The sequence below is a fragment of the Geotrypetes seraphini genome, chromosome 16 (assembly GCF_902459505.1).
Source record: "Geotrypetes seraphini chromosome 16, aGeoSer1.1, whole genome shotgun sequence".
Classification (NCBI taxonomy): domain Eukaryota; kingdom Metazoa; phylum Chordata; class Amphibia; order Gymnophiona; family Dermophiidae; genus Geotrypetes; species Geotrypetes seraphini.
This window is the reverse complement of record NC_047099.1, coordinates 19,282,404-19,299,632: the sequence shown is the minus strand read 5'-3', so window position 1 is coordinate 19,299,632 and position 17,229 is coordinate 19,282,404. Positions and strand designations below refer to the sequence as shown.

Here is a 17,229-nt window from a genome sequence, read left to right as displayed (position 1 = left end):
TACATCTATACGAGTCCATCTCAGTGCAATTGGGGCTTTCCATCAGCCTATTGAAGGGAAACCGCTCTCTGCTCATCCGGTGGTTTCCAGATTCATGAAAGGACTTTTCAATGTCAAACCTCCTCTCAAACCGCCTCCTGTGGTTTGGGACCTCAATTTTGTCCTTACTCAACTCATGAAGCCTCCATTTGAACCAATTGATAAGGCTCATCTGAAGTATCTCACTTGGAAAGATGTATTTTTCATTGCCCTCACATCTGCTCGAATAGTTGCTGATCTATCTTTCACTGTTTTCCATCATGACAAGGAGGTCCTTCGTACTCATCCTAAATTCTTGCCTAAAGTGTTTTCAGAATTTCATCTCAACCAATCTGTTGTACTTCCAGTGATTTTTCAAGACCTCATTCTCATCCTGGAGAATCAGCTCTTCATACTCTGGACTTCAAGTGTGTTTTGGCCTTCTACTTGGAACGCACCAAACCACACAAAACTGCTCCTCAACTTTTTGTCTCCTTCGATCCAAACAAGTTGGGACATCCAATCTCTAAGCGTACCATCTCCAACTGGATGGCTGCTTGTATCTCTTTGTGCTATGCCCAGGCTGGACTACAACTACAGAGTCAAGTCACAGCCCACAAAGTCAGAGCCATGGCAGCTTCAGTAGCTTTCCTCAGAACCACTCCTATTGAGGAAATTTGCAAAGCTGCTACCTGGTACTCGGTTCATACTTTCACCTCTCACTATTGTCTGGATATTTTCTCCAGACGGGATGGCCATTTTGGCCAGAGAGTATTACAAAATTTATTCTCCTAAATTGCCAATGCTCCCACCATCCCATTCTGGTTAGCTTGGAGGTTACCCATATGTTGAGAATAGGCTGCCTGCTTGTCCTGGGATAAAGCACAGTTACTTACCGTAACAGTTTTTATCCAGGGACAGCAGGCAGCTATTCTCACAACCCACCCACCTCCCCTGGTTGGCTTCTATGCTAGCTATTTGAACTGAGGAGACTCGCTCTGCGCTGGGCACTTGCGCATGCGTGGGGCGGCTGCCTCGAAATTTCTATGTTTCTACAAGGAAATCTGCTTGCGTTGCTGTCCGCATCCGGGGTCCGTAGACGACGTTACCCATATGTGAGAATAGTTGTCTGCTGTTCCTGGATAACAACTTTTATGGTAAGTAACTGTGCTTTATAAGAGCATGGTTGAAGTGAACCAATAAAACTTTTCTGAATCACACAGAAATAATATTTGCACAAGGTACTAACTAGATGGCTTTTCAATAATTTATACAATTCCCCAATAAACCCATCTGGGCCTGGTGATTTATGGAGTTTTAAAGAGGAAATAGCCCACTGTATTTCTTCCCCCGATATTGACGAATCAAGTTTCAAGTTTATTTTAAAAAATTTTAAACCGCTTAATCAAATTTCTAAGCAATGTACAATATAAAATTTACATGAAAACAGTTTAAAAATCAGGGATACTAGATTACAACCAAGACATCTTAATAAAATAAGCTCTTCAAGGGCCAAAGCTGTAACAGATGGTAAAGATAAAACTCTGATCTATACAAGAAATCTCAGAAGTATATAACTTCTTATAAAATTGCATAAACAAAGGGCTCCTTTTATCAAGGTGTGCTACGGGAGTTAGCGCGTCGGACATTTCATCACGTGCTAACCCCCGCTGCACACCATAAAACTAACGCCTCGTCAGTGAAAGCGTTAGCGACTAGCGTGGCGGGTGGTTGAACTTGTGGTATTCCGCACGTTAACTTCCTACTGCAGCTTGATAAAAGGAGCCCATAGTCTCCAAATCAGCTTGAGCATTGGTAATCTTGCTCTCTGCTGTCTTAAGGGCAGAAATAATTGTAGGACCTGCTCAATTCTTTGTTAAATTGACTAAGAGCTTGCAGGTTTATTTCCAAATTTGTAAAGTTTAAATTTATGAAAATTAATATTCCTCACCATTTGCTCATGAATCAAATTATTTAGAGCAGCTTGTGCTTGCAACCAAGAATTCTTATGTGCGATAGATGGTAGTCATTGGTACAACTGTTTCCTCTTTTGGCACAATTCTTCTAAGGCTAACTTCTGAGATGCCCTTTTCTTCCTCTTACAACTGACATAAGCAATCGTATTCCTCCTCAAAACCATTTTCACTGCATCCCAGAACAACAATGGATTGTCCAAATGTACCGGATTAATGGCACAATAAGTCAACCGATGCTGCTCTAAATATGTACAAAAATCCTGATCTTTGGAAAGATTAGCAGGAAATCTCCACCTATACCTTCCCCCCTGTCGAACCTTCAGGCCATCTAACTCAATAGATATTAAAATATGGTCAGACACGATTAAAGGGCCTTTAGCAACATTGCCCATCTTAGAAAATAGATTCTTAGACACCAAGATATAATCTATACATGCTGTCATCCCATGAGCCCTGAAAACATGGTGATGAGTCAAAACTGTGCAGGACTATCGTGTGTGGACAATGCTAGGCAGACAATTGTGTGCAGGACGTCAGCGCGCTGGATTAAAACACTTTTAAAGCGCTCCAAAGGGGTGTGTGGGGCAACCCCACCACTTAGAACTGTTGGTGCTCCTGTTGGGGGTGGGGTGGGGGGAACCCCCCATTACAGAGGAAACTGTAATTTGTCCCTAAAAGCAGGGAGAAAGGCTGTTTCCCAACACCCCCCCTCAAAGGGAGCACCAACAGTTCTAAGTAAAATGGGGGGGGGGGGTTCCCCCCACACCCTCTTGGAGCGCTTTAAGATAGTGTTTTAATCCAGCGCGCTGACGTTCTATGAACGATTGTCTGCCCGGCATTGTCCACACGCGATTGTTTCAAGTTTATTTAAAATTTCTTATACCGCCCAATCAGCCTTCTAGGCGGTGTACAAATTTGTAAAAACAGAGAACAAACTTTAACTAAAAGTTTAAGGTTTAGTCTATGTACCGAAAACATGGGTATAGTCTCGTTCCATGGGATGAAAAACTCTCCAGGGGTCCACCAAATCAATATTACGCTTACAAATTTTAAAACTTCTGCTTTCTATGTTGTTCAGATGATATTGCTATGTACCCTTGATCTTCTGACCCAGATTTCCTGACCAGTACTAACCACTTATCCAACTGGAACACCTGTTATAGCATGCTCTTGCCACACTTTCCTGCAATCTCAGAATATCTGCTGCATGCACACTTTGTTTGATTAAAATAAAATAGCTATTTTCTGCTAGGTTAACATAATTTGATTATTTTTCTGAAGTAAGCATTTTGCTATGATAAGCCTTATATTTCTCCCATTATATGCTTTTTAGCTCTCCACAACTGTTCTTCAACATCCTTTTCTCCAGGAGCATTTTTGCAGAAAATAGACTGAAGGAGAAGTAGACCTCAAACATTTTTTAGAAGATTGTGAACTTTGACCCATGCATTTGTTTCTTTTTGAGTAAACAGCTATGTTGCTATGTTTTTTTTCCTTATAAGCAAGGCTGTTATGTTTTTCAGGTGGCACTTCTTTCAGTTCCTGGATTTCTTCTGAGCTGTGCTCTAACTGCAGTTTTGGCTGTTAAAGTATTTAATTATAGTTGGAACTGGCAATTTGGTTTTCTCTTTGGAGCCATTATGAGCTCCACAGATCCTATTATGTCTGTGGCTGCGCAGAAGAATACAGGTACTTAAATCTTTTCTTTGTTCAACATTAGTAAATATCTGTTCATTTATAATAAGCCTTCAGTATTCTTGTTTTCCCATACATGTTGTTTTTACACTGAAATTATGAATATGCTTGATCAAACACTAAAGATCTGTATCTTTTTACAACCGTAGTATTTTTAATTTCTCTTGAATTTCAATTACTTTGTTTCTTATTGTTAATAGAGGACGTTTTAAAAGGAGTTGCCTGGTCTGAAAAGTGTGTTATTCAGAGAGCTAAATTTAGCTTCTTTTAAAATGGGAAATCGGAGAGGCAAGGTTAAGGGGGGTGGGGATGGGGACCATTAATAAGTAATTTTAAGACACATTTGTGCAAGTAAAACAATGTTTTATGCTCAGAAATAACCTATAAAAGCCTATAAAAACACAGCACATAAGGTTAGAGCTATGGCAGCTTCAGTAGCTTTCCTCATTCTACACCTATTGAAATTTGTAGAGCTGCTACTTGTTCCTCGGTTCATACCTTCACTTCTCACTATTGTCTGGATATTTTCTCCAGACGGGATGGACAGTTTGGCCAAACAGTATTACAAAATTTATTCTCCTAAATTGCCAGCACTCCCACCATCCCATTCTGGTTAGCTTGGAGGTCACCCATATGTGAGAATACCCACCCACCTCCCCTGGTTGGCTTCTCTGTTAGCTATCTGAACTGAGGAGATGTGCCCTACGGTGGGCGGGAAGGTACTCGCGCATGCGCGGTGCGGGCAACTCGAAACTTCGAGTTTCTTCAAGCAAGTCTGCTTGTGAGGCGTCCGCATCGGGGCTCCGTCGGATGACGTCACCCACATGTGAGAATAGCTGCCTGCTGTCATAAGAACATAAGAAGTTGCCTCCACTGGGTCAGACTGAGGTCCATCTCGCCCAGCGGTCCGCTCCCGCGGCGGCCCATCAGGTCTGCACCTGTGAAGTGGTTTCTGACCACTTTTATAACCTACCTCAAGTTCTATCTGTACCCCTCTATCCCTTTATCCTCCAGGAACCTATCCAAACCCTTCTTGAACCCCTGTACAGAGTTCTGACCTATCACTTCCTCTGGAAGCGCGTTCCATGTGTCCACCACCCTCTGCGTAAAAAAGAATTTTCTAGCATTTGTTCTAAACCTGTCCCCTTTCAATTTCTCCGAGTGACCCCTAGTGCTTGTGGCTCCCCTCAGTTTGAAGAATCTGTCCTTATTTACTCTCTCTATGCCCTTAAGGATTTTGAAGGTTTCTATCATGTCCCCTCTAAGTCTCCTCTTCTCCAGGGAGAACAGCCCCAGCATTTTTAACCTGTCAGCGTATGGAAAATTTTCCATACCTTTTATCAGCTTAGTCGCCCTCCTCTGCACTCCCTCGAGTACCGCCATGTCCTTCTTGAGGTACGGCGACCAGTATTGAACACAGTACTCCAGGTGCGGGCGCACCATTGCGCGATACAGCGGCATGATGACTTCCTTCGTCCGGGTTGTGATACCCTTTTTGATGATGCCCAGCATTCTGTTTGCTTTCTTTGAGGCTGTCGCACATTGCGCCGATGGTTTCAGTGATGAGTCGACCATCACCCCCAAGTCCCTTTCCAGGTTACTCACCCCTAGCAGTGTTCCCCCCATTTTGTAGTTGAACATCGGGTTCTTTTTCCCTACATGCATGACCTTGCATTTCTCTACGTTAAAACTCATTTGCCACTTTTTTGCCCAGTCTTCCAGTCTCGTTAGGTCCTTTTGTAGGTCTTCACAGTCTTCCGTGTTTCTAACCCTGTGCAGAGTTTAGTGTCATCAGCAAATTTGATAACCTCACATTTTGTCCCCGTTTCCAGATCGTTAATAAATATATTGAATAGTAGAGGTCCCAGCACCGACCCCTGCGGAACTCCGCTCGTGACCCATTGCCAATCTGAGTATTGGCCCTTGACTCCAACCCTCTGTTTCCTGCCCGCTAGCCAGTGTTTGATCCATCGGTAGATATCCCCTTGCACCCCGTGGTTCCACAGTTTTTTAAGTAGCCGTTCATGTGGTACCTTGTCGAAGGCTTTTTGGAAGTCAAGGTAAATGATGTCTATGGATTCACCCTTATCCATCTGACTGTTTATTCCCTCAAAGAAGTACAGCAAGTTCGTGAGGCATGACCTTCCCTTGCAGAAGCCATGCTGGCTCGCCTTCAGTTGTCCATTGCTTTCTATGTGTTCGCAGATTGTGTCCTTTACCATTGCTTCCATCATCTTTCCAGGAACCGAGGTCAAGCTCACAGGCCTGTAGTTTCCCGGGTCACCCCTTGATCCCTTCTTAAAGATGGGCGTGACATTTGCTATTTTCCAGTCCTCTGGGATCTCCCCAGTTTTTAGGGAGAGGTTACATATTTGGCGAAGTGTCTCTGCTATTTCGTTTCTCAGTTCTTTTAGTACCCTTGGGTGGATGCCGTCCGGGCCTGGTGATTTGTCGCTCTTTAGTCTGTCTATCTGTCTGAGGACATCCTCTTTGCTTACCTCTAGTTGTACCAGCCTTTCGTCGTGTTCTCCGTTTATAATCACCTCGGGTTCTGGGATATTGGATGTGTCCTCTCTGGTGAAGACTGACGAGAAGAATTTGTTTAACCTTTCAGCTATCTCTTTTTCCTCCTTTATCGCTCCTTTCCTGTCTCTGTCGTCCAGTGGTCCCACTTCCTCTCTGGCTGGTTGTTTCCCTTTCACATACCTGAAGAAGGGTTTGAAGTTTCTTGCTTCTCCTTTCAGTCTTTCCTCATATTCTCTCTTTGCTTTCTTGACCTCTTGATGACATTCTTTCTGGTGTCTTTTGTGCTCTTCCTGGTTTTCCTTTGTTGGTTCCTTTTTCCATTTCTTGAAGGATGATTTCTTGTTGCTTATCGCCTTTTAAACTGCAGTAGTTATCCATGCTGGGTTTCTAGTTCGATTTTTTTTTTGCACCCTTTCCTAAACCTTGGGACGTACAGGTCTTGCGCCTCGAGCACTGTGCCTTTAAGCAGTGTCCAGGCTTCCTTTACGGTCTTCACTTTCCCTGAGCTGTTGCTGAGCTTTTTTCCTACCATTTTCCTCATGTCTTTGTAGTTTCCTTTTCTGAAGTTGAGTGCTGTCGTTGTGGTTCTTTTCACCTTTGATGTTCCCATGTTTAATTTGTACTGGATCATGTTGTGATCGCTGTTCCCTAATGGTGCTATTACCACCACTTCCTTTGCGGGTCCTTCTAGCCCGTTGAGGATTAGGTCTAGAGTGGCATCCCCTCGTGTTGGTTCCGTGACCAGCTGCTCCATGAAACAGTCCCTTATTGCCTCTAGGAATTTAGTTTCTCTCGTGCAATTTGAGAGCCCAATGTCCCAGTCTATTCCCGGATAGTTGAAATCCCCCATAACCACCACCCTTCCACTTTTGCACACCTGCCTCAGTTCGTCCTCCAGGTCCAGGTCGTTTGTTTCTGGCTGTCCTGGTGGGCGATAGTACAGTCCCAATTTGATGTCAGCTCCTTCCCCTCCTGTGAGCTTAACCCATAGTGACTCCAGACTGTCTGCCCTTATTGTTGTTTCTGTTCTGGATGAAGGAATGGAGTCCTTTATATACAGTGCTATTCCTCCCCCCTTCTTGTGTGCCCTGTCCCTCCTGTAGAGTTTGTACCCTGGCAGGGCCACATCCCATTTGTTGTCCTCTGACCACCATGTCTCTGTGATTCCTATTATGTCTAGGTCCTTATTTCTGGCTATAACTTCTAGCTCCCCCATTTTAGTCCTTAGGCTCCTAGCATTTGTATATAGGCAATTTAAGTCCCAGTTTGTTACCTTTTCTTTTGGATCTACTCTTGATTTGATGCCCTTGCTGGTCTCCTCACGGGCTGCCTCCTCACGGTCTGCCTCCTGTGGTGTGTCTATCCTGTCCTCTGCCCGCTTCTTTGTTCTTTGATAGCCCTCTGGTTCCAGCTGTTTCCTCCTTGTCTTGCTCTTTTGCTCTGATTTCCTCTCGGGTCCCTGTACTGCATCTTTGGGTTTATGTCCATAAAGTGTCCATTTTGTCTCTAGTCCACTATCGCCCTTTCCTGTTTCAGTATCCTTGTTCGATACTGTGGTCCAATGTGTCGAGGTCAGATCGACTGTCGGCTTTCCCCTTGTTATCAGTTTAAAGTCATGTCTATGCAGGTCTGGAAGTTTCGTGCCAGCATCCTCGTCCCAGCCGTGCTCAAATGCAGTCCATCTCTCCTGTAGAGTTTGTTTTTCCCCAGGAAGGTTGACCAGTTCCGTACAAAGAGGAAACCCTCCTCATCACACCATCGCCTCTGCCATCCATTTGTTGCTTGCAGCTCGGTCTGCCTCCTTGCATCTGCCCTTGGTACTGGCAGGATCTCTGAAAAGGCTATCTTCCCTGTCCTCAGCTTCAGCTTCCTCCCCAGGATCTTAAACTGCTCGGTCAGTGTAGTCATGTTGAAATTTCTTCTGCTGACGTCATTGGTTCCGACGTGGATTATCACTGCTGTTTCCTCTGTCTCAGCTCCCTCCATAATTCTCTCGATTCTGTCGGAGATGTCCTTTGTCCTCGCCCCTGGGAGACATGTCACTAGGCAATCCGCTCTGCCTCCTGCTATGTGACTGTCCACCTCTCTCAGGATTGAGTCTCCCACCACGATAGCAGATTTTCCTCTCCTCAGCTTCCTCCTGGGTCTCAGGTCTGTGTCAATGATTGGGTCCTCCAATCCTTCTTTCTCCTGATTGGTTTCTCCGCAAGGTTCCTTCATTTCGGCTCCTGGTGGGTCCTGGTGGGTCCTGGAGGCTCCTGGCTGGTCCTGTCCTCCATCCGTTTGTTCCCTTCTGAAGAGCGGGTGATTCTGTGTTTCTACCATCCTGCAGGCCTCCTCGATGAATCTTTCGCGCTCTCTGACCTGTTCGTTGATGTGGTTTTCTCTGTTGGTGTCCTCAGTTGGTTCAAATTCCCTTGGTTCCTCTATGGAGCGGAGTCCCTCTAGTTCTTGTACTTTGATCTGCAGTCTCCTGACCTCCTTCCTTAGGCTAGCCAGTTCCTGACATCGACTGCACATGTAGGCCTGCCTCCCAGAAGGGAGGTATTCATACATGTGACAGTCAATCCAGTATACTGGAAAGCTTCGCTGGCCTTCTGCTGCCTCCATTTTTCCTTCATTGTGATTTAAAGTTGTGAGCTGGAGTGTGCCCGACGTGCAGCTAGGTGGAGAAGTAGAGAGAGAAGAAATAATGAGTATAGAAGAAAGGATAGATTTTTTTTTTTAATTTTTTTTTTTTAGAATTTAATTAGGAAGATTGAAGGTTGAAAATTGAAGTTGCTGCTGCTCAGCCGGGACTCCTGGCTCCTTCTCTCGGCTCCTTCGCAAAGGCGCCCTCGCTAAGGCGAGCGCCTTTGCCGCTCGCCTTCGCCGCATGCCGAACGGCCGCGCGCCGTTGGCTAGCCCCCTTTTAAGGGGGAGCCTGGGCACTGAAGCGACCTCTGACGCGGTGGGGGTGGGCGGAGCTTACTCTCGCCGCTACCCCGATCAGTCTTCCACCCCTCCTGTCCTCTGCCTGCTGTCCTAGTGTCTCTCCTCTCAGCCCTGGCTTCCTGCCTGCCTCCCGATCCTGCTTGCTATCCTGAAAAGAAAGAAACAAGATAAGAGAAGCCGATTTGAATGCCGCCGCGGTCTGCCTCGTGCTCAGGCTTCCTGCCTTTTAAGGGGGAGCCTGGGCACTGAAGCGACCTCTGACGCGGTGGGGTGGGCGGAGCTTACTCTCGCCGCTACCCTGATCAGTCTTCCACCCCTCCTGTCCTCTGCCTGCTGTCCTAGTGTCTCTCCTCTCAGCCCTGGCTTCCTGCCTGCCTCCCGATCCTGCTTGCTATCCTGAAAAGAAAGAAACAAGATAAGAGAAGCCGATTTGAACGCCACCGCGGTTTGCCTCGTGCTCAGGCTTCCTGCCTTTTAAGGGGGAGCCTGGGCACTGAAGCGACCTCTGAGTAAGTAAGTAACTGTGCTTTCAGGAAAGAGAGGATAGGAAGAAAAAGAGAGGGAGTAGCGTTATATGTTAAAGATCATATTAAAAAACGGAAATCAAACAGCCAAGGAGACTCTTGGGTCCTGATTCTGCAAAATGAGTCTAAAGTTAGGTGCGGTTTAGGCGCCTAAATTAGGTGTCCTTTGTAGAATTATGCTCAGCAGAGTTCAGCACTGTTTAGGTATCTAGCTTTTTAGGCGTCGTTTAGAGCAGTGTTTTTCAACCTTTTTACACCTATGGATCGGCAGAAATAAAATAATTATTCTGTGGACCGGCATCGGTCTGTGGACCGGCGGTTGAAGAACACGGGGCTAAGTCGTGGGCCAGACTCCGCCTATCTCTACCCAACCTCCACCCCAGACCCCACCCCTATAATAGTACTAATTGCACCTTGCACGTCCCGTGCCTCATCTGGAAGCCTTTCCTCTGACGTTGCAATGTCAGAGAGAAGGCTTCTGGTTCAGGCGCTGGATGCCCGTAGGAGCCACTGCCCGTGGCTTTGTGCACTGAATCAGTTAGGAAGAGGGAGCTGGCTCGAAGATAACGCCGCATCAATCGCACCAATGGCGATTGAAGAACACTGTTTTGGGCCTGATGCACGTGCTGGCCCTGTGGACTGGCAGGAAATTTCTGTGGACCGGTAGTTGAAGAACACTGCTTTAGAGAATCACTCACTCAACACATTACAGTGACTCCTTCGTTGACAGTCTCTCCACTGGTGGATACTCTCTTCCAATCGTTCCAGAGGTTTGTTATTTCACACGCCTCTTCATCAGAAGGTTCTCACGACAGATTCCTCAACCTACGATTGGGGGCTCATCTCGATGGTCTCCGTACTCAAGGCCATTGGTTCAGTACAGATCGACAGTGTCATATCAATCTGTTGGAACTCAGAGCAATCTTCAATGCCTTCTACCTGGAATGCACCAAACCACACAGATCTGCTCCTCAACTTTTTGTCTCCTTCGATCCAAACAAGTTTGAATATCCAATTTCTAAGCGTACCATCTTCAACTGGATGGCTGCTTGTATCCCTTTCTGCTATGCCCAGGCTGGACTGCATCTACAGAGTTTAGTCACAGCCCACAAAGTCAGAGCAATGGCGGCTTCAGTAGCATGTGCGGTGCGGCAGACTCAAAACTTCTGAGTTTCTACAAGCAAGTCTGCTTGCTAGGCTGTCTGCATTCGGGCTTTGTGCTGTCCTTGGATAACAACTGCTATGGTAAGTAACTGTGCTTTATCCAGGGACAGCAGGCAGATATTCTCACATCCCACCCACCTCCCCTGGTTGGCTTCTAAGCTAGTTATCTGAACTGAGGTACCTCACAGGAGATGCACGACCTATGTTCGGCGGAAGGCACTCACAAACTCTTTGAGAGTTCTACAAGCAAGTCTGCTTGCGAGGCTGTCCACTACGGGGCTCCGTGGATAACGTCACCCACATGTTGAGGATATCTGCCTGCTGTCCCTGGATAACAACTGTTACTGTAAGTAACTGTGCTTTCTTTGCTTTCAAGAAAACTGATTTGAGCACTGTTTAGTGAGAAAAAAAGGGTAGTTTTTTAGCAAGAAAACTAAAGCTATGTTTTTCATGTGCTGTGCTTCAGTTAATGGATTATTTCCTCTAGTTAGCAAATGGCATTGCTGTTTGTCCTCAAAAATAGAAGGTTTTGAATGCAATATATATATTCTGATGTGCCCTATTTATGTGGTGCTTTATTAAATGTATTTTGAGCTTAATAAAGCAAAAATAAATCCCAGAAAGTTATTTAATAGATCGCATTAAGAACGTCCAAAGAGTGCCTAAGTTCCGTCCATAGAAAGATCTATTTGAAGCCCAAACTAAGCTCAAAAGTAGACCTGGTTTTCATTCGCCTACAATTTAGGCATCATATGGGCGCCCTAGGTCGTTCAGTGTTATGTAAATGAATCAAAGGACACCCAAATTGAGTCATTCCCCAAACCACATCTATTGAATTAGGTGTGTGTTTTAAACGTGAACATCCTTGAAATTGTGGTTACGTCTACAAAGTGGCATCTACGTCCTTTGGATGCTTAAGTACCATTTATCGCTTGTTAAGACCCTTAATTGGCTCATTAACTACTTAGATTGGATGCCTAAAGCACGCCTAACTTTAAGCATGACTTACGCGCTCTTTATAGAATTGGGGCCTTGGTGTTGAATGCCTTTTATTATATCACAAGACTCGACATGATCATGTTTCGGCCCAAGAGGGCTCGCCTCAGGAGTCTAAATAAACGTAGAAAAATAATCATGAGTAAAGGAAGAGACATAAAATGCATATGGATATACAAAATGAACATACATATCACAAATTATCCCAGGACAAGCAGGCAGCATATTCTCACATGTGGGTGACGTCATCTACGGAGCCCCAGCGCGGACAGCTTTTCAAGCAAACTTGATTGAAGTTTCAAGTTTGCACACTGCACCACGCATGTGCATGCCTTCTCGCCCACTAGAGGGCGCATCCCACCTCGTGGTCCTCAGTTCAATTTTTTCCGCGGAGCCAGAAAGCCCTGTGGATTTTGAGCTCCCTTTGCCTGCCTTTCTGTCACCGCGTCTGGATTCTAATCGGTCGCTGTGCTTTATATTTTTTCTTTTCGTGTCGTTCCCGATCCGTTTTTCAAAAAAAAACAAAAAAACTTTACTTTTCGTTCGGCTCCGGGGGCTCCCGGCAGCCGTGGCCGCGGGACGTCGTTCGTTCCGGGCTTGTTTCATTGTTCATGTCCCGTCCTGTGACGGGCTTTAAGAAATGCAACCGGTGTGAGCGGTTGCTGTCAATAACTGACCCCCACCGGTGGTGCATAATTTGCCTGGGCCCCGATCATCCTACGGCCTCCTGTGACCGCTGTTCAACGTTCCAGCCCAGAGCTCTCTGCCGCCGATGGGCGAGAATGGCGGAGTTGTTTGCTGTTGACCCCGCGCCTGTGAAGGCCTCGACGTCGGCCTCGGCTTCGGCCCCGGCCTTGACCTCGGCCTCGGCGACCTCGGGGGCCTCGGCTTCGCCTCGTCCCTCGACCTCGAAGTCGACGTCGGGGACAAAACCTGCCTCGGGTAAGTCCTCCTTTCCATCCCCTACAGGGTCTGCTAAGAAGCCATCCTCTGCTCCTGCCACGGCGGGTGGGTCGTCCTCGGCCCCGCCTAAAACTCCGGCCACGCACGCCCCGAGGGAATACTCGAGACCGAGGTCGCCCTCCAGGGAGCGTGCCCCGACCTCGGACCTCCCGACCTTCGTCGGGATTCCGGCCTTTCAGGACCTCCTCCGGGCTCTGATTTCGTCGGAGCTGTCGGGGGCCCTTGAACAGCTGCAGCGGGCTTTGGCCCCGACTGCTTCGACCTCGGAGGCCCCGACCTCGGCGACCTCGGCCTCGGCCTCGGGTATCGGAGCTCCACTGGCCTCGGCCTCGGTTTTACCCTCGACCTCGGCCTTGGGGGCACCGCCTGAGCGCAGCGTGCGGCCCCGGGACAAGGTGCGGCAGGTGCGACGCATTTCCTCCTCCTCCTCCTCGAGGTCCTCCCGGGGCTCCTCGCCCTCAACTCGACCTCGGACGAGGCGTCGGCCGAGGAAGCCGAAGCGTTCGCGGGACTCTCCTCGGCGGCGTGATCGTTCCTCGCCGCTCGGGGGCGAGGCATTGCAGGTGTCGGAGTTGCGCCTCGATAACCCGAGGCTTCTCCGGTCCCCTGCTAGAAGGGTTTCCCGCGACTCCTCGCCGAGGAGAAGGGAGAGTGCCTCCGTTCCCCGGACTCCGGGTGCCTCGCCTAGAGGCTCTTCAAGGCGGAGACGTTCTCCTACCCCCTCGAGGCCTTTGGAGCTGACTTCGTGGGGCTCGGGGTCCGGCAGAGAACCCCATTATTCTCACGAGGTTTCTCCCGTTTGTTCGGCGGAGAGGTCGAGAACCCCTTCACCGCCCGCCAGGCTGTCCTCCTTTTCCACCTTTGTGCAGGACATGGCACGAGCCCTGGGTTTGGACCTCATGGCGGGTTCCCAGTATACAAAGGAATTCCTGGAGGAGCAGGACCTCCCCACTCCACCTAGGGAGGCCCCTCGGCTCCCCTTAAATAAGGTCCTCCTACAGACCTGGCTGAAAAATCTAGCTAACCCTCTTACAGTCCCATCTGTCCCGTCCAAGATGGAGTCGAAATACAGGACGGTACCTACCAAGGGATTTGAGAAGGCGCAACTCTCCCACCAGTCCTTACTGGTAGAGTCTGCCCTGAAAAAGACGCAACCCTCCCGGGTTTCTGCGGCGGTTCCACCCGGCAGGGAGGGTCGGACCCTGGACAAGTTTGGCCGTCGCCTCTACTCTAATTCCCTGATGGCCACCAAGGTACTAAATTATGCCTTCACCTTCTCCTCATATCTGCGTGGCATGGTGAAGGACCTCCCTCAATATCGTGACTCATTACCGGACTCCCAAAGGGCGGGATTTGACAAATTTATGTCCAACCTGTCTCAATTGCGTTTGTACCTTTTCCATGCTGTGTACGATACATTTGAGCTGGTTTCGAGGGTGTCGGCCTTCGCAGTGGCCATGCGCCGTCTGGCCTGGCTTCGCACCCTCGATATGGACCCAAACCTGCAGGAACGTCTTGCAGACTTGCCTTGTGTGGGGTCCGAGTTGTTTGATGAGTCTTTAGAGGCGGCGACCAAACGGTTGTCGGAACAGGAGCGCTCGTTGGCCTCCTTGGTCCGTTCCAAACCTAGGCCCCCGCCGCAGAAACCCTTCCGTCCTCCTCCGAGGCGGTATCCCCAAAAGTCAACCCCGGCTTTTTCTAGGCCGCCGCCTAGACGCCCATCTCAGCAGGGCAGAGGGGGACTGACGAAAGCCCCAGCGCAGGGTCCTTCCAAACCCACGCCGTCCTTTTGACGGGCTGAGCGGATGGGGCAGGTTCCCCTCCGCGATCTTACAGGAACCCCTTCCCATAGGGGGGCGTCTCCGGTCCTTCTACGCGGCTTGGACCGAGATAACATCCGACGCTTGGGTGCTCCGGACCATCTCCGAGGGCTACTCTCTCAATTTTTTGTCAGCGCCGCCGGATCAACCTCCGGGGGCTTCCCCTTACAATCGGGCCCAACTTCCCATCCTTCTGACCGAAGCCAAGGCCCGGTTGAAGCTTCGGGCGGTGGAACCGGTACCCCACGACCAGCTGGGGACGGGCTTTTACTCCCGTTACTTTTTGGTCCCAAAAAAGACCGGGGACTTACGCCCCATACTGGACCTCAGGAAGCTCAACAAGTTCCTGGTCCGGGAGAAATTCCGGATGCTGTCTCTCCCGGTTTTGTATCCTCTCTTAGAGGAAGGGGACTGGATGTGCTCCCTCGACCTGAAGGAAGCATACACCCATGTTCCGGTGCATCCCGCCTTCCGAAAATTTTTACGGTTCCAGGTGGGAGAACTGCACCTTCAGTACAGGGTCCTTCCCTTCGGCCTGGCCTCGTTCCCTCGAGTCTTCACGAAGTGTATGGTAGTGGTCGCGGCAGCCCTGAGATCTCGTGGGCTTCATGTTTTCCTGTACCTGGACAATTGGCTGATCAAAGCCCCGACCAGGGAGGGGCTTATCTCAGCGACCCGACAGTCTATCATCTTCCTTCAACGCCTGGGGTTCGAAGTAAATTTTCCCAAGTCGCAGTTGTCCCCGGCCCAGTCACTTCAGTTTATTGGCGCAGTGCTGGACACTGTGCGCCTACATTCATACCTCCCGCCTCCTCGGTTGGAAGCCTTAGTTCGGCTGGGCCATCTGGTCTCTCAACTGCCTGTGGTGTCAGCCCAGCGCATGATGATGCTTCTGGGCCACATGGCATCTACGGTCCACGTCACTCCGTTTGCCAGGCTACACCTGAGAATTCCGCAGTGGACCCTGGCCTCCCAGTGGCGCCAGGATTGCGATCCGGTGTCTCGTCTCATTACGGTGACTCCTTCCTTGAGACGATCGCTCCGTTGGTTGACCGACTCTTCCAATCTGTCCGGGGGTTTGCTATTTCTCGTCCCTCCATATCGCAAGGTTCTGACCACGGACTCCTCGGAGTACGCGTGGGGGGCCCACCTCGACGGTCTACGAACCCAGGGTCTGTGGTCGACGGAGGACCGTCGCTGTCACATCAACGTGCTGGAACTTCGTGCCATCTTTCTGGCGGTTCGAGCGTTCGCCCACCTACTCCACGATCAGGTAGTCCTCATTCGCACGGACAACCAGGTGGCGATGTACTATGTGAACAAGCAGGGTGGGACGGGCTCTTGGTCCCTCTGCAGGGAGGCACTTCGCCTTTGGGAGTGGGCGATCTCCCAGAACATCTTCCTACAGGTGGTCTATATCCAGGGAGACCGGAACTGCTTGGCAGACAAGCTCAGTCGGCTTCTTCAGCCGCATGAGTGGTCTCAACTCCAGAGTCCTGCGCGAAGTCTTCGACCGCTGGGGGACCCCGCAGGTGGATCTGTTTGCCTCTCCGGAAACTCGCAAACTGCCCCTGTATTGTTCTCGAATGTACTCCCTGGACCGTCTAGAGGCAGATGCCTTTCTTCTAGACTGGGGAGGGAGGTTCCTGTATGCGTTTCCTCCCTTTCCTCTGATCATGAGAACGTTGGTGCGTCTCAAATCATCCACAGCCACTATGATTCTCATTGCGCCTCGGTGGCCGCGTCAGCACTGGTTCTCCCTGCTGCTTCAGCTCAGTACCAGGGAGCCTCTACTTCTACCTGTGTTTCCTTCTCTGCTGTCTCAGAGTCAGGGTTCGATGTTGCACCCCAATCTTCAGTCGTTACACCTGACCGCTTGGTTTCTTGCCCCTTGACTTCGCCCCGGGTTTCTCAATCCGTGAGGGAAGTGTTAGAAGCCTCCCGCAAGATTTCGACCAGGCTTTGTTATTCTCAGAAATGGACCAGGTTTTCCTCCTGGTGTTCCTCTTATCACCTGGATCCTGTTTCGGTCCCGGTGTCTTCGGTTCTGGATTACTTGTTGCACCTGTCTAATTCTGGTCTGAAAACGACATCTGTGCGTGTTCATCTCAGTGCCATTTCGGCCTTCCATCGACACCTGGATGGACGCTCTCTTTCGCTCCATCCTTTGGTGACACGCTTCATGAAAGGACTAATCAAGGTTTGTCCCCCCTCTGAAACCTCCTCCCGTCGTGTGGGATCTGAATGTGGTTTTGGCTCAACTGATGAAACCTCCCTTTGAGCCAATCGACAAATCTCTTTTGAAATTTCTGACTTGGAAGGTAATTTTTCTGATTGCCCTCACATCTGCACGACGGATTGGTGAGTTGCAAGCCTTGGTTGCGGACCCCCCTTTTACTGTGTTTCATCATGATAAGGTAGTTCTCCGCACTCATCCGAAATTTTTACCAAAGGTTGTGTCTGATTTTCACCTCAATCAGTCCATTGTCCTTCCTGTGTTCTTCCCGAAGCCCCACTCCCATCCTGGCGAGACGGCGCTTCACACGCTTGACTGTAAGAGGGCGTTAGCATTTTACCTCCAACGTACCAGGTCTCATAGGAAGGTTCCTCAAT

At 49.1% G+C, this 17,229-nt stretch overlaps 1 protein-coding gene across 12 annotated transcripts in view; it reads left to right on the top strand.

Annotated features, from left to right (window-relative positions):
• The window catches only part of LOC117350768 (sodium/hydrogen exchanger 10-like), a 753,575-nt gene that overhangs the window by 82,595 nt on the left and 653,751 nt on the right, over positions 1-17,229 (top strand). For all 12 annotated transcript variants that reach the window (XM_033925346.1, XM_033925349.1, XM_033925353.1 and 9 more), the window contains one exon: positions 3,518-3,683. In XM_033925346.1, coding sequence (XP_033781237.1) covers positions 3,518-3,683 — 166 coding nt within the window. The remainder of the gene's footprint in view (positions 1-3,517; positions 3,684-17,229) is intronic.